The sequence below is a fragment of the Equus asinus genome, unplaced genomic scaffold (assembly GCF_041296235.1).
Source record: "Equus asinus isolate D_3611 breed Donkey unplaced genomic scaffold, EquAss-T2T_v2 contig_1, whole genome shotgun sequence".
Classification (NCBI taxonomy): domain Eukaryota; kingdom Metazoa; phylum Chordata; class Mammalia; order Perissodactyla; family Equidae; genus Equus; species Equus asinus.
In genome coordinates, this window is record NW_027224738.1 from 456584 (window position 1) to 480665 (window position 24082).

The window sequence follows — 24082 nt, forward strand, 5'->3', positions numbered from 1 at the left end:
CATTGTTGGCTTCAGTTTTCTAATATTTGTAGAAGACAGTAATTGCTCATTTCTGAGACTTGCTGTTCTCAAGTTTTCCCTACTTTTAAACTCTAGTTTTGCTTTTAGGGTACTGCTGGGCTCATAAGATGAGTTGGAAAGTGTTGTCTCTGGTTATATTTTCTGGAACAGATTGTTGGGAGCACTAGGTTTCTGGAGGGAGACCTGGCTGAGGCCCTAAAAGCTGCATCCCACAGCTTTCCCCTTGGATAGGCAACAAGCAGGAAATGGTATTCGGAGTCAGGGACCAGAAGCCCAGGGGGATCCAGTCTAGGTCAGAGGTGAACAGGGAGCCCCTAGTGGGCCCGAGAAGGAAGAGTCCTGCCTGCCCATGGTCCATGTCCACAGGACCTTCCTCTGGCCTCGTCCTCTCTATGTGCACGTTTTGAGCTTTTGACGGTATTTTCCCCACTTAGAGCTGAAGCCATTGCGGAGACTGAATCAGAAAACAAGGTCCTAATCTATGTGCAAGAGAAACCGGGAAAATGTTCCCTCTTCCGGCAGAGTGTCGAAAGGCAGCCACTGTCCTGGGCAGGACGTGTGCTAGGGACAGGCACGTGCTAGTTTGACAGACACGCCCAGCTTAGTGGTTGTGGCTCTGCCTGAGAAAACGCCTCCAACCGCTTAGTCCCAAGAGGTCGGAGGGGCCCTCTCTGCTCCTGGACAGGGTGAACCACACTGCAATGATCCTGTCCTCGGCGGGAGGGGCACTTGGGCACGTCCTTCAGTAGCCAGGGAGGGGACTGGCACTTCTCCCTTCTCCACATAAACTGAGCCGCTCACTCTGGGAGATTTCTAAATTCGAGGAGGAATGTGAGTTTCTGGATCTGGTTTCCATGAGCGCTGCGAGCGAAAGACTCACACCTCCACTCCCAGGATTAGAAGGAAGCAACAATTTAATATAATACTCAAACGGAGCATTTACCATTGACAACAAAATATGGCCCCGCCAAATAGGGAAATAGGTGCTGGGCAAAAGGGGGGAGGGGGAAGAGGGGTTGGTGCCTTCCCTCGTGGCCAACAGGGGACCCCAAGAAACGGATCACAAAGTTCTCCTCATCAGAATCAGGGGAGGTGGCCCTGTGCACCCTGAGTATCAACGCTGTGTCCCCGCTGTAGCTCAGCTGGTCTCAGGAGGGTCATCGACCACCACCACTGGGCCCTTGGTTGGGGGTCTGGTGTCTGGAGAAAGAGAGGCATTTCCTGAGCGGCCTGCCCTGGAACCACAGTGCACACCGCATCCCGGCCCCCACTGCGCTCTGTGCTCCAGCCCTGTGCTCAGTGCTCAGTCAGCCAACAGCACCCCATCTGTCCCTGACACAGGGGCTGATATTTAGCGTCACCCACTTCACAGAGGAGGAAACCAGTCCCAGAAACGTGAGTGCAATCGCCCAGGACGGGACTGCTCAGCAGTGGAGCTGGAACCCAGGGCCAGCTGTCTGCCTCCCCAGGCCCACGCTCAGCCTGAATGTTTCCTGAGCCCATGGTTTCATCCACTGCCGGTCTGGACACTCACTCTGGCCTGAGCGGTTCTTCTTGCCTTTGAAGAAGAGTCGAATCTTTCTGACCCAGTGGTATCGGGGCTCCAGCTGGCAGGACAGGCTGTAGCTACGGGACAGAGCGGAGCTGGGAGCTCTCAGGAGCCACACATCACATGTGCGTCCTGGAGCCTGCCAGCAGCTGGGGTCGAAGGGCCCCAGGGGTCGCCATGCAGTCAGATCAGGGGCTGACCATGGAGCAACGGCCATGGGCTCTGGAGCTGGTCAGCAGAGAGAGGCTGCCCTGCCTTCCCCCAACTCCTGACCCGACTCACCTCTCCTCCTTGCTCAGGGGCTCCACGGCCTGGAACCAGGCCCCAAAGTGCTCGTCGGGCTGCACGGTGTACAGATTTGCAGCCTCCTGGAGCAGCTCGATCTCGTCCATCAGTTTGAATTGCTAGGACAGAGCAAGCACAGGATGCCCACAGGGCCTGAGTGGGGGACACTGCAGGGCTCGTGGAGGGGGTGAGGAAGGGGGCAAGGGGCCAGTCTGGGGCCTTTGCCCACTTGGGAGCCCTCCCTCCCTGCGATTCCAGTCAGGGCTTGCCTGCTCTCACACTTGGCCCAAAATAGCTCCTCCTCCAGGAAGGAGTCTTTGATGCCAGCCCTTCCCCCACCCGCCAATGCCATAGGATCCCTAGCTCTGTATATCGAAGTGGGCAAATAAATGTTCCACCCTGGGGATTGGGCCAGAGGGGGTCCTGCCCACTGCGGGGGGGGGTCTCTGATTTCCAACCCCCACCCTCCCCACCGGGAGGCCGCAGCCGCTTACCTCATTCCATTTCCGACAGTTGAGCACATTGCCCTGGAAAGCAGACAGCCGCAGTCCATCAGAAACAGCCCCCTGGGGCCAGCACTAGGCCCCGTCCACACCTCTTGCAATGTTGCACTACTGCCAGTGGGCAGGCCCATCCAGAGCCCGGACTTGGACCTGGGCCAGTCTCTGGGCTCCAGAGCAGGGGGCGCAGAGCAACTGAGGCAACAGACCTTGTGACCCAACCCTCTCTGATGACACGTGGGGAGACTCAGGCCTCAGGCAGGAAGGGACAGCTCAGCGTCTGATGTGCTTCCTGACTGGGAGGGGCCCGACTTCTCTTCCCTCACTGGCAGGGCCAGAGGGAGACGCTGAGTCCAGCTCAGACACCACCTCCTGCGGCCACACAGTCAGGCAGCTCTGAGCCTCATCAGCCCAGGGAACCTGGACGGTGGCTTATGCAGAGCCTGCATCACCCACTGGGGAGATGGGCCTGACACCCCAACTCCCACACGAGGCTGGAGGCCCTGCTGAGAGGACCTTTGCCAAACGCAGAGAGCTCAGGGCTCAGGACAGGACTCTCTCCTCCCCACCCTCAGGAGCCTGAGCCCCCGGACCCACCTCCGGGCTCACTCACCTCCACATAATCCTCCATCGTAGCGTCCAGCAGCTCCAGGGAATGGAAGAACGTCACCAGGGAGGGGACGACACCCTGTGCCGCCATCGGGATGGGCATGGCGATGAGCTCCCGCTCTCAGGTGCCCCCATGAACCTTCCCCTGAAACCCCTCAGCCCAGCCTCCTGCCCACCCCACGCTCCCACACAGAGCAGCCTAGGATCCTCGGGACACCCCAACACACACAATTCCCTCCCCCGCTCCCCGCCAGGAACACCAAACTCCATCAGTCAAGTCCCAGGGCTGGCTGTTGGCCCCTCCCAGGGGCAGTGGCCCCTGCCCTTCCCCACCCCAAATCTGCCCTGCTGCCAGCCCTTCCAGGCCTCCTCCTGCTCACTGCCACTGCAGGCCCGTCATGCTTGGCAGCCACAGCAGATTCGCCTGAGGAGGAAGGCCCCTCTCCTGAGGGAGGTCTCCAGCTGGGAGGGGGAGCCCCCTCTCCTCTGACTCCTAGGCCCCTCCCCCACAGTCACCCTCACCTGCTGCCGCTGCCTCTCCTGGGCTCCCTGGCGGGCCCTCTCTGCAGTCTTTAACACGGAGGTCGCCTCCTGTCGGGGCCGAGGACAGGGTCAGTGCGCCCATACTCCCCTCCGCATGTCCCCCAAGGCCCCTGATCTCAGACCCTGGCCATCGGCTCCAGTCCCCTGCTGCCTCTGCTGCTCCCACCTCCAGGGTGCTCTGATTCTAGACCAGTCCCAGCTCCAGGACTCAGCCCTGTGTGACCTTGGGCCTGCCCAGGCCTCCCTGGCCCTCTTTCCTCAGCTGAAAAGTGTGAGGAGAACGTCACCTGCTTCCAGGAGTCTCCTGAGGACTCAGAGTCATCTGCGTGTCATCACTGCTCTCCCCTCACCTCTCGAGGAGGAGCCGGCACAAATCTCCTTGCGTTCCTGTCCTCCCTTGGATGGTAGCACCTCGCTGGGGGGCCTGCACCACTGATCAGTTCCCTCCACTTCCCAGAGGAGGAGATGGAGGCCCCCAGAGGGGCTGTGACTGGCTCAAGGACCCACTGGGAGAGGCTGCTCCCCGTGCCAGCTACAGGCCCTGTCCCCGCTGCCTTCACCCCAGCCCTGGCTCCAAATCTGACCAAGGCCCCGACCTCTGGACTCCAGGGGTGCGTCCAGACCCCAGCTGAACAGACAGGGAGGGGGAGGGCAGGGTGTCTTGGGGGACCTGGCCGAGTGGCCCCGGCCTGCCCCACCCTCACAGGGCTCTCTGACCCCCAGCCTGGGCCAAGCCTTGCCATAGCCTCACCTCCTAGGATCCCCTCAGGATGCTCCCCTCCCCTCTCCTTCTGGCCTCCTTCCAGATCTCCAGCCTCCAGGTTACCTGCACTAGCAGCTCCCTGCTCACGCGTTTCTCTCTCCTGACCCACTTCTTCCAGGTTCGAGAACTCTCCCTGCGGGGTGGGGAAAGAAAGAAAGCAAGCAAGCAAGAAAAACTGTGGGATGCTTGAAGGCAAATCCCATTTGTTTGAGAACCCAGCAGATCCAAACTGCCTGGGGCCTGGATGAGGGATTTCACTGGGGTGTTCTGAGCTCTAAGGTCCCCATGGGACTGCGGAGGGGCCTCTCCTCTTGTCCCTTGGGGCCTCCATTCCCAGATGTCCCAAACAGATCTCTTTGGAACAGTGTTGGTTTCAGCTGCATAGAGGCTTCTGTTGCTGCAAAGGAAACACCTGAGAATCTCCACCTGGGCTCAAGCCATGATCTGGTCTGGAAGGAAATGAATCCCTGGGACGGAACTGCTGGCTTAAGGGCGCTGAGAGACTCAGAGACCCAGCACCCAGGTCAGTCCCTGTGCCCGGCGTTCGCTGTCTCCCAGGTGGTCTCAGCTGACTTTGGGGGACATGCCGGCCCAAATCAGGCTGCCTGGGCCACCTCACCCTCATGGTGCTTGGCTGGAGAGCAGACCACCCACTACCCACCTGGAAACTTGTCCCCAGGTGTCTTGGAGATGGGCAATGGCAGGGCTCTGCGGGGCAGAAAGGATTGTGTGGAGGGAACAGAAGTTCCCGAGGCCTCGACACTCCTGGGGAAGCGAAGAGTTGGAGCCGTGAGGGGGAGCTGAAGCTCTGCTGCCTCTGGTTTCTGTCCCCTCACGGACTTCCCCTGTCCTGGAGGAGACACATGCCCAGGGAAGCCAGGGAGGGCACACCTGCCACCCGATGAGTAACACTGCCAGGCACAAGGATTTGTACCTCAACACAAGGGAGGAAGTGAGCTTGTCCCCACTGGGACCTCAAGTCAAGGTCAACGTGGCCCTGGCATGAGGGTCAAGGGACAGTCCAGGGACTAAGACCCCAGACTTCAATCCTGAGAGCTGAGAAACAAGAGGCAATTCCCACGCATCCAGACAGAGCGTGCCAAGGCTTACCTCAGCCACCCTGATCCACAGCTCAACCACCCTGGCCCTGTCCCGCGCTGTCATGCTGGGGTCCCCAAGGCAGGTGACGAGGATGCAATTGGCCACGGTGTTGTCGTGCATCACACTGTCACGGACAGTGGGTGCCAGGTACTCTCGTTCCCTGTTGTCGCACTTGGACCAGATGGAGCCGAGGCAGTGGGCGGGCACCAACGTCTTGAACAGCTCCTGCAGAAGATTCGGAGTGTCACCCGGTCCTGCCGCACCCCAGCTTGGCGTCCACAGTCCCCCATAGGCCCAGCAGGGTGAGATCAGAACTGGAGCTCAGGAAGCAGAGCATGTGGCCTGAGGCTTGTGGGAGTCCCTGGGTTTTGTCTGTGTCCACTGAATGCACCCAGTCCAGGATGACCCCGGACACAGTACTGTGGGGAAGGGAGGGGACATTTGCTCCCAGCCCCGTCTCACTTCCTCCAAGCTCCAGAAGGCAGCCCACACATGCCCACCAGAAGGGCCATCATCCACCCATCCCAGTGCCCCTCGAGTCCCACTCCCCATTCCCATGCACATTCCCCCTGAGGCAGGGACAACCCCCGGCTTTGTTTGACTGTCTCCACTGGAGTCAATACACATCACCTTCCTGCTAAGTGCTGAGGCTGTCCGGGCCACCTGCACAGATGGGGGATCCACCCAAGGACCTGGCAGCACTTCAGTGAGTGCCCATCCCCCACCAAAGGGCCAGACTCTGCCCACCTTCCACTCTCTCCCACCTCATTCACCGGCACAGCCACCCTGTACAGCAGGTGCTCTGAGTGTCCATCTCTACTGTCCCCTGTTCTCTAGGGGACAGCGAAGGCTTGGGGAGAAAGAAAGCTGCCCAGGTCACAGTGTTGATAAGGGAGGGAGCAGGGATTTGGACCCAGATCATCGGAATCCCGAGCAGGGAATGGCAGGTGTGGGGCGGCTCATGGCACCGGGAAGGCAGGGGCCACCCGCCCCGTGAGCTCCTCTGCTCACCGCAGCCATCCTCGTCAGCTGCTCTGCCACCAGCTGGGGAGGGAAGTCCAAGATGTTCAGCTTCTCCTCCCGCAGCTGGTCCTCGGTGGTCACGGCCCGGGGGCAGCTGGGCTCTGGGGCTGCCTCTAATGGTGGCCCTTGCTCTGGTCCTGGAGTGGCCGACTCAGGGGCTGCTGGCTCCAGCTCTACCACACGTGGTGAGACTGGAGGTGCAGCTGGCTCCAGCCCGGGGGCTGGCACTGGCTCTGGCTCTGGAAGTGGCAGGAGCTTTGGAGCTGGCTCTGGAGCAGGATAAAGAGAAAGTTGCACCCACACACCTGACAGTTTCTGTGCCTTTCCAAAGATAGGAAGGGCTCTACTGCCTCTAAGGGAACGCTAGCCCATGAACCTCAACACAGACAGTCTTCCCAGACTCCAGTCCCCTCACCTTTCCGTTCGGCCTCAATGGCCTTGAGATGCTCCAGGTGGCCTGGCAGAAGGTAGGCATGGCCCTCCACGTGGGAGCCACCAAAGCTGACGTGCAGAGTGGCCAGCTGCAGGGTCCAAGAGGGAAACCGCAGGGGCTCCCTGCAATCCTGCCCTTGGCCCAGCCAAGTTCCCAGCAGGAAATAGATAGCACTGCGTGGAGGCAGATGGGCCAGAGAGTCAGTGGCCTGGCCTTTCCTTAAACACCGTCCTCCCAAGGCACTCTTGTTAGCATCTGCGCCCCTTTGCCAGACCCTCCCCCTCCAGAGGAGGGCCCCATCCCAGCCCTGAACCCTGGCTGGCTGTCCTGGCTGTGGCAGGCCTGCTCATCCAGCAGGCTGAACACAGAGTCTGTGAGAGTCTCTTGTTCCCACCGATACTCTCCTCCCCAAGGGTCTGGACAGAGCCCACCCAAGCCCTGCATGAATGTGGGCCACTGGAATGAAGACTCCAGCAGATTTGGGAGCAGCTTGCTCACACACCTCCTACTATGGACCTGGCGGTGGTGCTCACAAGGTGTGGATGTGGAGAAAGGGAGGCAGGAGGGGCTGGGACTCTGCTGGGAGTGGGTCTCTTGGGGACAACGCAGCCCAGCCTCCCTTCCAATTCTCAAGGGGCCTGGGACCCATGCACAGCTCTCTTTGAGTCCAGTCATGCCAGAGTGGAAGCCACCAGAACTCAGCCCTCCCATGGGGATCAAAAGATGGGTGAGATGCAGGGTTCTCCCAGGCCTGACCTGGCCACAGCCTCCATCCTCTCCCCACACCCTGTTTGCTAGAGACAGGAGGCCCTCCTTCTCGACCCAAAGACCACTCACTTTGGGAGGTGGTCCTGTCCTCCAGCATCCCGCACGCAATGGGCCAAGCTGCCTCCATGTGTCCCAAAGGGGATGAGGGCATCGCCCGGGATGGAGGGTAGATGGGACCTGTGAATGATGTCAAGTGTGACTGTCTGACTCTCAGATTAGAGGGGAGGGCCAGGGAGGCTGTCTGCTTCAGTCACTGAGTGACACTTAGTGTGTCCAGAAGTCCTGCTCAGAGTAGGTCCTTCATAGACATTGTTGAATGACCTCCAACCAGAACCACCCCAGGTGTCTGAGTGGGCCTGTGGCCCCTCTGTGGCCCTAGAGATCCCTAAGTGGCTACACCAAAGACAAGCACCAGGACCAGCTGGATGGCATCTCAAACTCCTTGACAGGGTGCTCTCCAGGTGCTTTTCCAAACTCAAAAAGCCACAAGCCAGTGAAGGGAGAGGAAGACTACTTTCCGTGGGGGACAGAGAAATAATCACCACCAGCAACCACAGCATGGCCCACCACCCTCTCTGCAGAGCCGGGCACCAGGGCAGCACCTGGAGGGCTGATCCCATTCATCCCTGGGAGAAGCCTAGCAAGTTCATCCTCTGCCACCCCACCTTTCAGAGGAGCCAACTCAGGCTCAGAGAGATGCGGTGACATTCCCAAGGCAAGACACACAGCTGGCAGTGGGCAGAGTCACCACTGTGCTGAGGAGGAGGCGGGCAGTCACCTGGGAAACAGCTGGTCCAGCACCTGGTGGGCTGTGCTGGAGCCTGAGTAGCTGCAGAGGGAGGTGATGACACTGCGGAGGACTCTGCTGGGGAAGGCTGGCAGCACAGTCTCTGAGAGCCTCTGCATCATGCCTGCCCGGAGGGCACGCATCCTGCAGGCCTCAGTGACAGACAGAGTGGACTCATCTTCACTCTGGGTGGGACGAGGAGGGACACAGAGTCAGGGTCACCACTGCCAACCACCAGCGTTATCAGGGTCTGCAGCTGACCCAGGAACTCCTAGCCCCTCCCAGACGTGTGCGACAGGAGAGACAGGGGTCCCAACTCAGCAAAGTTCTGGGCTCTCAAAGCACAATCTGACTTTGGTCCTGCGAAGGATTCCACATTGATCTCCCTCAAGGCCATTTGCTCGCTGAGGGACAACAGACCTCCGTCTGTGCAGGGCACCAGCCCAGTGAATCCTCAACAGACACCCCTCTCTAGAGAGGAGAACAGAGGCTTAGGCATGCCAAGTGGCTTCTCTAGGTCCTGTGGCTCAGAACTGAGAACCGCCCAAAGTGAGGGCTGAGGGACATCCCCTGTAACTGCCTGAGGCTTCATCAGACCCTGACCTGGAGGGAAATGTTATGTGGCCACCTCACCCCTCCCAGGTCTGGAAACAGTGTACAGGGCAGTGACACGTTCTGAGAATCCCTTTGACTTTCAAACACGCTGATGGTTATTTCTTTTACATTAAAGGGAGTTTGGAGACCCTTGTTATCGAGGTTTCATTTTCCAAAAAAGGCAAAATTCAAAGATACTCAGGGCCTATTGGGAAGTGACAACGACATCAACGTTTAATCTTCCTAGGAAAATGCAAAGAGTGCCCTCCTACCCTCCTATGCAGCTGGTGGGGAGGAGCGGAAGTCCAGATTCCTTTGGGAATGGGACTGTGGGACACTCATGGGGGACAGCCCTGTTAGGGTCCCAGGAGAACGGCAGTTTGAGGTTGGATTCTGGGCCGGCCCTGGTCATCTCAGGGGCCTGGGTGGGAAGAACCCTCTGTGCCCACTCTCACCTCAGAGCAGCCCTGGTTATTGATGGTGGCGCGGTGCAGCTGGTCCCTGTCCAGGGAGATGGAGTACCCGAAGCCATCCGTCAGCTCTTCCACCACCTCCTGCGTGCAGCTCTGCAAAGACAGTGCCCCAGAGCCGGGCCGGGAGGTCTGAGGGGCATGCCTCGACTTGGCCACAGGAGGAAACCCCAGCACAGATCAGGTACCGAGCAGCATCTGCATAGACCTCCAGCCAGGGAGGGAATGAGATGACACCTGGATGGCTCGGGACTAACCTATGGGTAGAGGAGCTTGGTTCCCAGCACCCACTCTCCCATCCTGCTAGCCACCACCTAGGCTGGGGACACGACACACTGCCAGGCTTCCAACACCGAGCAAATGGCTCCTGCCCAGGGTGGGTCCCCGCTCAGCACCGCCGTCCATCTCTCACTCCCCTCCGACACACAAGGAGGCTCAAATTGTTGTGCGGGTGGCATCCAGTTGTGGCCTAACCCGGTTGGCTTTCCCTGTGTTACCTGAGTGCTCCTCCTGCCAGTTGGACAGAGGCGGTGCAGGTGAGGGCCAAGCCAGTGTCTATAGTGACTGAAAAGGCTCTTTTTCTTGGCTTTCCTGAAGCCAGAGCCTCCACAACTCGGGAGACAGCAGGAGAACATCCTCTTGTCTTCAGTGTCGCCACTCAAGTGGGCTCAATAGGATGCTATGTCTAGAATGTGGGTGCCTGGAGACCTGTGTGCTAAGTTCTGTTGGGGTCTGTCTCCAAGGAAGTGAGGTCACTTCCTCAAGTTTCCCTTACCTGGGCGCCTTCTTCAATCACACCCACCGAAAACCTCTCTGGGATCTTGGCTGCTCACCCTCCTTGCCCATGTCACCTCCAGAACTGTACACAAATAGCAAGCACAGATCCCAACACAGGACCTTGAGATGGAACCAGGGTTCCAGCTTGAGGACATGCAGCTGAGTTCCGACCTCTTTTTTCCTACAAGCTCTGTGTCCTGGAAATGCCAATGGGCCTCCCAGGGCCTCCTCAATCACCCAACCTGCACAATGGGGACGAGGCCAGAAATATCTCCCTCGGGACGTCCTCAGGTGTGGAAGAGACAATAGCAACAACACCTGTGGTCTGGTTTGCATGTGTCTGATGCACACACTTAGAGATGAAAGAATGACAAGAAGGGGTGGGATGTAGTGTGGAGTACCCCTCAAAACAGGACTGGGTTCCAGCTCTGTGACCTTGAGAAAGTCACTGCCCCTCTGGGCCTCATTTCCAGGTCTGCACCTTTAAGAGGTGGAAATTAGGGGAAATTCAGATACTTCCATTCACTGGCATGAAACCTTGCAAGGTCTCCTGTTTGACTTAGAATCAGACCCAAGTGCCTCGTGTCGGCCTATGTAGTGGGCAGCCTCCACTATGGCTCCTGGTGCTCACTGTCTTCTGCTGTGCACGTCCTTGTGGAACCACAAGTGGTCAGGAGCTGCCTTCTGAATAGAATGCAGCCAAGGTGATGGGATGGCCTGCAACCCAGGGTTAAGAACAAAAAGCCTGGCCCTTCCTTCTTACTCATTGGCTTTAGTCCCCTCCGTCTTTCCCTCCTTCTGTTTCCATCTCTCTCTCTCTCTGCATCTTATATCTCTGGAACTGGGGGAGCAAGTGTGCATGTTTTCAGTTGTCCTATGAAGATGTTCCATAGGAGAGAACGGAGGGAATGATTGGCCAACAGACAGGCAGGAACTCAGACTTTCAGTCCAAACAAACCCCGTCAGCATGCATGTGAGTGAACTTGGGAGCAAACCCTCCACAAGTCGAGCCGCAATATAGCCGCAGCCCCTGCTTCACAGAGACCTTGAGGCGGAGGCACCCAGCTAAGCTGTGCCCCATTCCTGGCACACAGAATTTGTGAGATGTTAAGGATTTGTATTTTCTAGGTGCAATGTCTTAGAGCAGTGTCATCAGAGAGCGACGGGAAAAGCACAGTCTGCCAGTTCCTGCCCTCTGGCCCTGCCTGTCCCCATCTACCCTCCTCTCTCTTCTCAGGCTCCTTCCAGCTACACTGCCCTCTTTCGGACATTGTCTGGTCAGACCCACTTCTTCCTGTGAGCCTCTGCGCCAGCGGTGCCTTCTCCTTGACAAACTGTTCCCAGACACAAGCAGGCGTGCCTCTCATCTGGCACCCTGCTGACAGCAAATGTCACCCCTATGATGCCTTTCAGAGCCTCCCAGGCACAGGCTCCACTGTCACAGGTCTCCCACCTGCAAGGGCATCTCATGATGTCCTCCTTCTTGGTCTCATCTGGATAAAGTGAGTCCATGAAGGAGGGCTTTCTGCTTGGCGGACGAGGAGGCAGCTTCTTCTGGTTTCCTCAGGATCATGACTGTCTCTTCTGGGCTGAATGTTTCCCCTCCCAAGTCCATCGTGAAAGGAAATTCTCATTCCCTTGCTTTCAAGGGTCTGGTTTCCCCAAGAACACAGGGAGACTGGCCTCTCCCTGGAATGCGGCACCAGCCCCTACACCCAAAGCCAGAAAATTAGCACCCAGCTTGAAACACCACCAGATCCTGAAGTCAATTCCTGCTGAGGTCCCCCATCCATTTTGTAACCCCATAGTATCTCCTGATCTCACCTTTCCGCTAAGACACAGCTCCCAGCCTGCCCTTGGCTTCTTACAGGAACAGTGGGATTTCCCAGAAGCACTCCCAGCCTGGGCAAGAAATGTTTTGAAATGTTCTCTATGTATTTTCCAGGACATGGGATATGGGGAGAAGTCATTTTGGTTGTGTATGTGCAACAGTTTTGATGCGAATAGCATCTTTTTCAGACAGAGATCAAAGAGTGGGGCTACCGGGTGTAACAAGAAAATGGATACACTGAGCCAACGTCTTCATGGTGTGAAGTCATAGGGAGCAAAGAACATGGTTAAGAGCAGAGAATATGGAGCCACAACTTATGTTCAAATTCCACCTCAATCACTTCCTAGATATTGGTAGAGGGCAAAGTACTTACCTCATTGGTGCCTCAGTTTCTTCATCTGTTGTTGGCAAGAAGGATAAGCGTACCTAATTTGTGAGGATATGGAGACTGCTAAAGGAGTTAATGTTTCAAAACACTTGCAACATCCAGCACATTGCATGCCCTGTACGCATACATTACAAATGAAATGTAAATGTTCTTCTGACGCTGTCTGTTTGCTCCAGACGGGAGACTAGGGGCTGGAAGGATGTAGACAGCACTCCCTGAGACAGGATGAATCGATGAATGAACAACCCTGTTGAAGGCATTACCAATGGCAAATCCGCCTCCCTATGGACATTCCCAAGCACAATCACACCCAAGCATCCCTCCTCCGTCCTGCATCGTCTTCTGGGATTCTATCCAGGAATCACGGGGGCTTCTTGAACCCTGGGACCCACACCCACCACAGGTTCTCTTCTGTCTGACAGCAAACCCCAGGCCTTGTCCTAATGGCTGCAGCCCACAGGCTCTGAACTCAGATCCTTTTCTTCACTTGAGGGAGACGTGTCATTCCCAGAGCTGGGCACACAGAGTGTCAGCCTTGGAGGAAATGCCTCCCTGGCCAGTGGCAGGTGGAAGAGCGCCGTGACGGAGTAGGATTTGTGGAGAGTCCTCCAGGTGTGGTCAGAAGGGGCCCAGCCAGGGCATTTGTCAGCAAGGTCTGGTTGGTGGACCTTGGTGGCAAAAGAGTGGTGGGGACAGCATGTTTTAGAGTTCCTGGCATGAGACAATCCACAGGATGGTCATGAAGTCAGAATCAGCCTAATGAGGTCCAGCGCAATGCACTGTCATCTGTTCCCTGACTGGCTCACTAATCCAGGAGTGATTTACAAGGGCGATATTCGTGTTCTACCATCTTTTCGTTGATTGGCAGGAGCTAGTATTCTTTACGAAACTTGTGTACTTTTACATAGGAAAGGATAGGTGAGTTCTGTAACAACGCTTCTTGCAAAGTTCTCGCTAATGTATTGAGTCTCTAACAGAATCCACTGCTGGGAACTTCACCAAAGATCCTGACCTTTACTCTCTGGTTTTAGATCTTCCTGGTTGGTAAATTTTCTTGACTCCTGGCTCCTTTCCTGAGGTTCGTCCACTTAGAGCAATGTAGGACTGCAAGCTCTTGCCACTTGAGAAGTAGTGGTTCAACTCTATGATGATGTTGGTCTTGCTTTCTAAGTGTGTGTGTGTGTATGTATGTGTGTATGAGACTGTTGTCTGCATCTTGCCACGTGGGTCAGATTGACTCCTTTCCTTGGAAAAGTTGTCCCTAACCACTTTCTCTGGGCTTTATTTTCACGTCTTGAACAGTGCTGTCCAACAGTAGAATTTCACACTCTATCTAATGAAATTTAAACTTTTTTTAAATACTGACATTTAAAAAAGTAAAAATAAACAAGTGAAACTAATTTTTAATGGGATATTTAAACCCATTATAACCAAGATATTACCATTTGTCCAGGCAATCTATATAAAAATTAATAGTGAGATAGTTCACATTTTTTTTTTATTGGGATCAACAAATCCATTTACATAGTCTCCGTTTGTAAGTTGAAACTTTTTACATATGCGGTTTCTGTGTCCCCCACTCAGAACCTGGGCTGACGTGTTAGAGATGAAATAAAGCAGAACAGGCATAAGTAACGATCACTGTCAATCCAGCTCAGCACGAACACTCACCACCGACAAAAAGGCTGTCCCTGAGCAGGGAGTAGAGGCCCCTCGGGGTGACAGGGTGGATCAGCTGGTTCCGCACCCAGGAATGCTGCTCTCTGTCACATGGGGTCTCTGTCACACTCTCCATCATGAGCCATGGGGTCAGGGTGGTAGGTGCAGACAGCTTCCATGCTGGAGGCTGCCCCTTCCTCCGCAGGCCCGGGGAGAGAGGAATGTGGGGACTCTAGAGAGATGTCCCAAATCCTCTGATAATGGGGGCCAGAGGGAGGGAGGAGCAAATTGGCAGTCAGTGGGAAGAGTGAAAACTGGGGTGGTCACCGAAAGTGTTCATGACTCTCAAATGCTCAGAAAAGGGACTTCCCTGAGGGAGATCAGTCTACAGCCCAAGACAAGGGGCCCAGGCTGCTCTTCTTGAATAAGGATCCAAGCAGGGGAGGAGGCAGGAGAAGGACGAGCAGGAGAGACAGCAGGTGGGGTGCGGCTGGCTGGGACTCATCCTGCCGGGAGCTGCTGGCACCAGGGTCTCATCAGGTGCTGCAGGACTCTCTCAGTGGAGTTCAATGTGGCTGAGCTCTTGCTCATGTCTGTCAAATACTGGATGTTGGAGATGGTGGAGTTGAGTGTGAGGGCCTTCAGGTCGTGCCCCTTGGCTGCAAGAAGAGAGGGAGAGAGATGGCCATCACTGAGAGCTGGGCTGAGACCAGATCAGAAGCCTGAACTCAGTATCATCTGTTGCCTTTGCTCCCAGTGGAACCACCACCCAATGCTGCGCTCATCCAAGTTGAAGCCAGCATATCTCTCAGCTCCTCCTCCCTCCCCTGCCGGTAACACCAACTGCACCTACAGATTGCTCCTCAATGCATTCCTTCTGTTCATTCACGTCCCAGGTAGGTCTTATCTTTTCTCACCGGAACCAACACCCTAACATGCTCACTGGATGCATTGTCTAAAGGATGTTCTCTGCCTTGAACATTAGAAGCATTTTTCTGAAATGAAGATCTCACTAGAACACTCCTGCTCTAGCATCACCCGTGGCTCCCTAAGGCCTTCAGGGTTAAGTTCAAACTTCTTGACCTGGCACTCAAAGCCCTTGCACATCTGGCTCCTGCTGACTCTTCAGCCTTATTGATCCATTCACTCTGAGTTAGGCTTTGTGCTTCAGGCAAACAAAATTCCTGTCACTTCTCCCGTACACTATGCTGTTTTTGCCTACAGGGCCATTGCTCATGCAATTTCCTCTGCCAGGAACACGCTCCACACCTTATTTCCCTATATAACTCCTACTCCTTCTTAAAGACCCCAATTGGGCAAAACTCCCTCCAGAGAGCTCTTCCAACCCAAAGGATGCCAGGTGCTTCTCCTCAAAACATCCCACCTTGTATTAGAATTTTCTGTTACTTTCACAAGACCAGGGGCTCTCTGAGGGCTGCATCAGATTGAAATATTGCTATAATCCTTGTGATCAGCATGCTTGCCCTCAAAGCAGAATTGCACACCTCGGCTTCCCAGCTGCCCAGTAATAATTGGGCAGTGGAGTTGTGGGGCTGGAGAGCTCCTCTGGGGAAGGAAGAGGGGCCCCCCTAGGCCTGTGGTGGCTTCTGGTTGCTCAAGCAATGAGGAAGTAGGCAGGAACGTGCTGCCCGGCTCAGGAGCTGTGGAAAGGGCTGTCGTCTGGGAGACACAGAGACCCCACACAGTGGGTGAAGCCCCACAGGCTCATCTGCACTCCAACAGTGGCTGTCCCAGGACAACCATTCACAGGTGAGCCATAAATGTGAGTGACAGAAGGAGGGATTGTGTGAGTAGCGGGATGTTCGAGCCTGTGAGTGAGATGAACCCAAGAGAGACAGTGTGCTTGAAGAAGAGAGAGACGCAACAAAGAGACAGGTAGAGGCACAGATAGAGGGGATACCTGGATGGACAGAGGAAGAGCGGACAAATGGAGGGTCACAGGGAAAGCAGGAAGAACAAAGACAAGGAAGAGAAGTTGAGACATGGGAGGAAAGAGGATGGAAGGAGAGAAGAAGGACAAACCGGCGAACAGGCAGGAGGACAGTTGGACAGATTGATACCTGGACAGATGCTCGGGTGGATAGATGGAAGGAAGGAAGGAAAGAATGGAGGGAGCGAGGGAGGGAGGAATGAAGGATAGGAGGAAGAGAGGAAGGAAGGAGTCTGAGAGGAGGGAGAACTGGGAAAGTCACCTGCCCACGTTCAGAGGGTGCTTTAAAGGGAGGGTAAGGCTGAGAATACAGGACCCCTAACTCCCAGGCTTGTGTCCACCTGTCCCAATGCTGCCTGTTATTACTCGTAGAGACGGGCATATGGATGTAAAGGAAACCTTGAGCCCTACCCTCACAACACACAAAACTCAATTCCTGGACACTTTGACCTAAAGGGGAAAGGTAAAATAATGAAACTTCTAGAAGACAACATAAGAAAACATCCTCGGGACCACAGGGTAGAAAAAAATTCTCAAAGAAGACACACACACACTCTCCATACAAGAAATATCGGTAAACTGGGATTCACTAAAATTTAGGCTTTCGGTTCATCATAAGACACATTACAAGAGGGAATTTGCAAGTCACAGGATGCGAAGAGATTGTCCCAGTTCCAATATTCAACAAAGGATTCACATGCAGAATACAGAAAATCTTCAGCATATTTATTAGATAAAATGCAGTGAAAGAGATACATATTAATGCTGCTTATTTTAATGAGCCACATTTATTTGACAAGGACAGTGAACAAAGCAATCTGAAAAGCAGGGGGTGAAAAACGAACAGTAGATAAATAGAATCCCAGGAGGGTTTGGAAAAAGCAAGAGAAGCCCCTTACATAACAGTTCATTGGCCTTAGAAAAGGAAAGTACTACTGGATTCTGTTAGGAAGTCAGAAAGATTGAAATATCTAGTGGCTTCAGCGGAAAAATAAGATAGGAAAAAATAACTATGATAGTTATTTGATTTTCCTCCAAATGACTTTATCCCTTAGAGAGCAAGGCACTTTCCTTTTCAATCATCAACACATCAAAGTTTAATTTCCCTCCATTTAGCCTTTTTCGTGGCCATAGGTTAGAAGCAGCAAAGGGGCTCAGCAGGCTGAACCAGTCTGCAGACATACTCTGTCCTGTTCCACACTGGCTCACACATGTGCAAAGTGGTCGCTTCTCACAAGGGAAAAGCCTGCAGGGCTGAGGGGCAGCCACCCCTTGGACCCTGTTTGTTAGTACCATTGGAAATTTCTCCTGAGTCCCTACTCAAAAAGGAAGTGGGTGGGGGGTAGAATAAGAAGGCCATATATTTGAAGGAAATAGGAGAAAATATTTCATTGTGAAAGTAATAAATGTTGCTTTTCAGAAGTCATGTGTATGTTGAAAGTCTATGTCTTAAGGTACCACAATGAAACAACGTACACCTCATCTTCTCCCTCTTTTATCTGAGCATTAGGTTAAAATCCATGAAATTCCTAAGCTTAAAAAAACACACAAAAATCACAAGGAAAGTTTTGGAGGTCATGGATGTGTTCAGCACTTGGTTGTGGGGATGATATGACAGGTGTATGCATATGTCCAAACTAATCAATACACATATAGAAAACGTGTGCATTTTTTGTCTATTACTCATACCTCAACAGAGCTAAAAATTCAAATAAATTCCTAAGTTTACTTTTTGAGGGTGCATAAAAGTCAAAATTTCTAATAAAATTCAGATTCTTAATTTCTGAACATAAATAGCATTCCTGCTTTGATGGGTGACCCCACGACTCTCAAAAAAATCAAGAGCAATTGCTACTGTCAATCTCAGTGGAAGTTATTTTCAACACCTCACCCCCTCCTTTACACCTCATTATTTAAAAACCAAGGAAATAGTCTTCAGCTTTTAAAATGAAGGAGTAAATGAGTCAGCTTGACATTATACTTTATTCAAGATTTAATGTTAAGTAAAGGAAATAACTGAGCATGAGCAGAATCCCTTCCATAACTCATCTTTTCTCCTATGCTGATAATAAAAATGACACTCTACTGAAACATAGTTTGCATGATATATTCTCAAGTAAATACACTTAACTGCTGGACATTTTATTTTGAGATTCTTATTCAATTTCTTCATATTTATCTATAAAACTTATTTGGCATCTTTCATCTTTTTACCATTTTCATCTTTTTAACTTTCGAAGGTTTAACTTTCCAAGAGACTATTTTTTAATGACGAGCTAACTGATGAATTTGTGCACCAACTGTTTTTTTGAGACTGAATATACAAATGGACAAAGGACAGATCATATATGACAGTATAACTCTGACCCCCCAACGTGGGAAGCAAACATCCCAAGAAGCCAAATCACAGCCCCTGCAGCATTCAGCACAGAACAGTCAGCACTTGGTCAGTAACTGCCAGTTTCCAAAACTCTCGTTCTGCTTTCAACACAGGACCGCCAGAGAAAGCCACATGTGCTCCCTAAACCATCACATAGGATGCCTGCCTTCTACTTAGTGAGCTCCAGCTTCCCCGTGTCAACAAATTCCAATCAGGCCACCCCTCCCCCACTCCCCTGACCTCTGCCACCCTCTCCCCTCCCTTTCCCTTCTCTCCTCTTCTTGTGCATGCGACAATCCTCTCCTGTCGCATTACAGTCTCTGCAATATTTTTAACGTGTGATAGACCAGCTCCTCCCTCAGAGTTCTTCCTGGTCCATATTTTCCTAGCTTAGCTTATGCGTTTATTTTTTCCATGTAGGATCATTTATCTAACTCAACAGAAAAGCTCGTTAAAATTTTTATTGGCATTGTATTCAATTTATAAAGTAATGGGACTGACCATTTAATGAAACTTCCTAACTTAAAACATAGACTGACTTTCCATTTGCCAACTATTTTTAATTGAAATTTATAGTGTGATCATTGTAGATTCTACACTGCTGTAAGGAATAACTCCAAAAGTTCCAGTGTACACTTTACCGAGTTCCTTACAATGATAACATTCTGCAAAACTATAGGACGATACCACAGCCAGCTTGTTGGCATTGATGCAATCCACTATCTTATTCAGATTTCTCCAGTTTTACTTGTACTAATTTGTTCCTGTGTATTTAGTTCTGTACAATTTTATCAGATGTGCAAGTTTCTGTATCCATCACAGCTAAAATAATGACCAGTTTAATCACTACAAGGTATTCTTGCATTGCCTATTAAAAAATCAATGGATGTTATTTTTTAGAGCAGTTTTACGTTTACAGCAAAATTTAATGAAATACACAGTGTTCTCATATAGTCCCTGCCCCCACATATGCATAACCTTTCTGTTGTCAATACCCCTCATCAGAGTAGTATACTTTTCACAATTGATGAACATACATAGGCACATCATTATCACTCAAAGTCCATAATTTACATTAAGGTTCACTCTTGGTGTCAGAGATCACTAGGGTATAACTCTGTGGTCCATTTCTGGATTCTCTACTCTGTTCCATTGATTTATGTAGCTGTCCTACAATGAAAATGATGATGCTGTGATTACAGTATGTACAAGGCAATACTAAATATTGTTAAAGTGTTTACTGCCGCATTATTCTTCCTGTCATGATTGTTTTAGCTACTCTCAGCTATGTGCCTTTCTATATAAATTTTAGAAAAAGGTGTCTCTGTCTACAAACTGTGGTGGAATTTTTATTAGAATAATATTAGACCTATAGATCAATTTGGGGATAATTGAGACCTGTCCTCATTATTCTATCCAGTAACATGGTGAGGACTGCAGAATTCTCAGCACATAACAACTCCTTCCAAACCCCCACACCAGGAGGAGACTCAACCAAACTCTGGCGTGGCTTCTAGCTGCATAAGTCTGTGTAACCGGAATGACTCCAGCCAACCATTAAAATGCCTTCCTGAGAGCTCAAAGCTGACAGAAAAATTTGCTATTTATTTTAGTCAACACCCAATTATAGGCCTCTGATCCCCCTTCTTAGAGTATTTACTAAAGAGGGCTTACAACTGTAGATATGTATCTCTCACAATTCTCTAAAGGACCTAAGAGCCACTCCTTTGAAATACAATCATTAAGACAGATAGAGCCTCTTTCTCTCAACTTCTGAGTGAGGATAGAATCCTAACTTTGATAACTGCAAAGTAACGAACACAGTGGGTCTAATCACAGTTACACTGACCAACCTTTGTACTTTTTTACTTCTTTGACTCTACTGAGCCCCTGAACCCTGCTCCTTCATTCCGTCTTTAAAATTCTAGATTCACCTCCGTACAAATCTGAGCGCAGCTCAGCTTCTGTCAGCTGTTACTGAATAAAATCTGCTTTCACCACTTTAACTAATTTCTGCTGCATTTGTCTTTGACAATAGTAAGGCTCTCAATTTATTTGCATCTTCTTTAATCACTGTAATCAGTATTTTATAATTTTCAGCATCAGATCCTGTACACATGTTCTTGAATTTATGCCTGAATATTTCATGTTCTTCGGAGTGGTTCTAAATAATACAGCATTTTCAAGTTTATCATCTGCAGGTTCCTCATTAGTTGTAGAAATAAAATTGTCTTTTGTGTGTTGATCTTGTACTTTGTACTTGGTGAACTTTTTGTACTCATGTAGTAGTTCTGATTTTTTTTTTTTTGTAGATTCCCAGAGTTTTTTTACACAGACAACAATGAAACTAGGAATGGTTACATTTTTTCCTTTCTAAACTCTATGGCTTTTATTTCCTTTACTTCTGTTATTGCCAGAAGCTTCAGTATTTTGTTGAATAAGAGTAGTGAAAGTGGTATTCCTTTCCGTGTTCCTTATTGTGGGGAGAATCATTTAGTCTTTCCCTGTTAAGCATGAAGTCAACTGTGCATTTTCTGTAGATGACCTTCAACAAGTTAAAGTAGTTTCCATCTATTTCAAACTTGCTAGAAAATTTTATGACAAACAGGAGTTGGATTGTATCAAATGTTTTCTCTACATCTCTTTCCTATTAACAAGTCTTGCCCTTAAACAAATAGACAGCCAGTTATTTCTCTGGCAAAAATTGGTTTATCTGGGATTAGCAAAGAATAGCCATTTGGAGTGTGCAACCATGGCAAGCCATGCAGGAGCACCCAGCAAGGAAGAGAGGAGAAGCTCTTTTATCTCAGAGTGGGGAAAACTGTGGGGGCTATTGGACACAGTCTTGAGGGCAGTGGCTTTTCATCGGCAGAGTTGTGACAGTCTCTCCTTGGGTTAGTTTCTGACTGGTCAGGAAGAGAAAGTCTTTATTCTTCCTGTTGCACTGCGCCTTTGACATAGGGCATGAGAACTCCCTCTATTAGCCTTCCAACACTATTTCAACTACGTTTCCATTTATTAACTTTCACATGTCCCCATTTTGATTGCCATCTTTCTTTGAAAGCACTGTTGATCTGCAGTCAGATTTTTCCACTTTCAGTAGCCTCTCGTCCCTCGAGGCCAGGAAGGAGCTTCTCTGGGAGTCATGTCCCAGGTTGGAGGAAAAACACACAGATTGGAAACCTATTGTGGCCACATTTGAGGAACACGGAGGGAGAGGAGGGAGAACTCTCTGGCACTTTTTACCTGAAGTTTGCATGTTATCAAGATCATAGGCATTGGAGATGATCTGAAGTGTCATGTCATCCTCAAAGGTTTGGCAGACAAACTTCCAACAGACCTGGTCCAGACACCTTGGAAATCTTCGCATCAGATACTGTCTGCTTCCATTTGGAGAAATCTTTATTTTTAAGTCACCAAATGATGTGCAGTTCCCCCCAGAGTTTGTGCTTTCTTCAGGTGTGTCGCATGAATCCAAGTCTTGAGTTTTGTGGCAAAAAGCTTGGCTAGCAGCGCCCGATTGAGGAAAATACTATCATCTTGGTTGAGTTTTGTTAGTTTGAAATTTTTGGTAAGTTGTTCCTTGTTTTCAAGTTGTTAAATTTATGAGAATGGAACTGTTTATATTATTTTCAATGGCTGAAGAACCTGCAGTGATCTATCCCTCTCATGTGTCTCAGGCCTTTGAGGGTGAAGAGGCTTCCCCAAAGCTTCTTGAGGCAGAACCCTGTTTGCTGTTGGCCCCTAACAGCTTGAGTGCATCTGGGTTGGGGAGGAGACAGAGACTTCCAAGAACAAGTTGTTTCTTCTTGAAGGAATGCTGAAGATGCCCAAAGTATGGTACTTTGACATACAAATTATTTGGAGCCAAAAGCAATCGAGAGCCAGCAGATGCAAGAAAAACTCTTGATCTCCACCTTGACTGCTTTAAATGAAGGATAGACTTCCTCTTTGGAAAGGAAATTTATGTTTCTAAAGGAAATTTCCGTTAGTAAAAGCATCTGCACCAGAAAGAGAATGACTCTTAGAGAATTTTTTTTTGAGGAAGATTAGCCCTGAGCTAACATTCCCCACCAACCCTCCTCTTTTGCTTAAAAAGATTGGCCCTGAGCTAACATCCGTGCCCATCCTCCTCTACTTTATACGTGGGATGCCTGCCACAGCATGGCTCAATAAGTGTTGTGTAGGTCCACACCTGGGATCTGAACTGGTGAACCCCAGGCCATCAAAGCAGAATGTGTGAATTTAACCCGTGTGCCACCAGGCCAGCCCCTACAGAATTTTTTTTTTTTTTAGGAAGATTAGCCCTGAGCTAACTGCTGCCAATCCTCCTCTTTTTGCTGAGGAAGACTGGCCCTGAGCTAGCATCCACGCCCATCTTCCTCTGCTTTATGTGTGGGACACCTGCCACAGCCTGGCGTGCCAAGTAGTGCCATGTCTGCACCTGGGATCAGAACCGGCGAACCCCAGGCCACCGAAGCAGAACGTGCGCACTTAACCAGTGAACCACCAGGCCAACCCCTAGAGAATTTTTTTAACTGAGAGATTTATCTGCATAACAAGGCAAGCTTTATTTATTATACATTTTTTCCCCTCCTCTTCCCATAATTTTTCTTCAGCCACTTCCTGCTGCTGCTCACCCAGATGGCTGCCTGCTTCCAAGCTCCCCCATGTGCACCCAGTGTGGACTGGACTTGCAACTGGCAGCTGGTGTGGAGCTGCCTGCTCGAGGGCTGCAGAGCACCATCCTAAGTCTCATCCCCAGCATGACCTACATGGCCAGCAATACTCAGGATCTGCCTCCACTGCACAGGATTGGGGCAGCTGCACTGATGGTTCAGATTGTGGGCAATACCCAGCCCAATTCCCACCCACTTTTGTTGACCACACACCTGTGCTGTTTGCAGATGGTACAGATTTAAAAGAGAAGTCATATCCTGTCGTTAAAGCGGAACTGGTGGGCTGCCTTGAGGAATTTTTCAACACCTGTAAAACTAAAGAGAAACTAGGAGAATTATCAGAAGAGTTCTACAAAAATGAACTACTATTGATTGAAATGTTGAATATACATGTCCCTGCAGTTGCTAAATTGAGATGTCTTTTAGACAGTTCTCCTAGGGAAGATTTACTAGACATTCTGACATCACTTATCCAAACAAGCAACAGAAATGCTCCAAATTTTAGATACTGTGACTCTGGAGGAAACTGTCCAAGATGATGATACCACTGCTGGTGAAACAAATGCAAGAATTGAAATTGCTTTAAAAAAACAGAAAGCTTGGGGCCAGCCTGGTGGCACAGTGGTTAGGTTTGCATGTTCTCCTTCAGTAGCCTGGAGTTTGCCGGTTCAGATCCTGGGTGCAGACCTATGCACCACTCATCAAGCCATTTTGTGGCAGGAGTCCCACATATAAAGTAGAGGAAGATGGGCATGGATGTTAGCTCAGGGCCAGTCTTCCTCAGCAAAAAGAGGAGGATTGGTGGTAGATGTTAGTCAGGGCTAATCTTCCTCAAAAAAAAATGATAATAACAATAAAACAGAAAAAGCGAGAAAGATGATAATAAATGCATTATATGAATATGCCTCAATAGGATTTCACACATCCTAGGTACTTTATTTTCTGGCACATTGTTATGGGATATCATGCAG

General features: G+C 50.9%; 1 protein-coding gene across 1 annotated transcript; it reads right to left on the bottom strand.

The window, feature by feature from the left end:
• Window positions 1-917: 917 nt before the first annotated feature.
• Window positions 918-2672, bottom strand: LOC139042848 (ral guanine nucleotide dissociation stimulator-like). Its single transcript, XM_070503417.1, has 4 exons — window positions 2350-2672; window positions 1853-1974; window positions 1556-1647; window positions 918-1221 (listed from the first exon to the last, which is right to left on the bottom strand). The coding sequence occupies exons 2-4, from the start codon at window positions 1960-1962 to the stop codon at window positions 1160-1162; spliced, it is 264 nt and encodes an 87-aa protein (XP_070359518.1). The 5' UTR covers window positions 1963-1974; window positions 2350-2672; the 3' UTR covers window positions 918-1159.
• Window positions 2673-24082: the final 21410 nt, after the last annotated feature.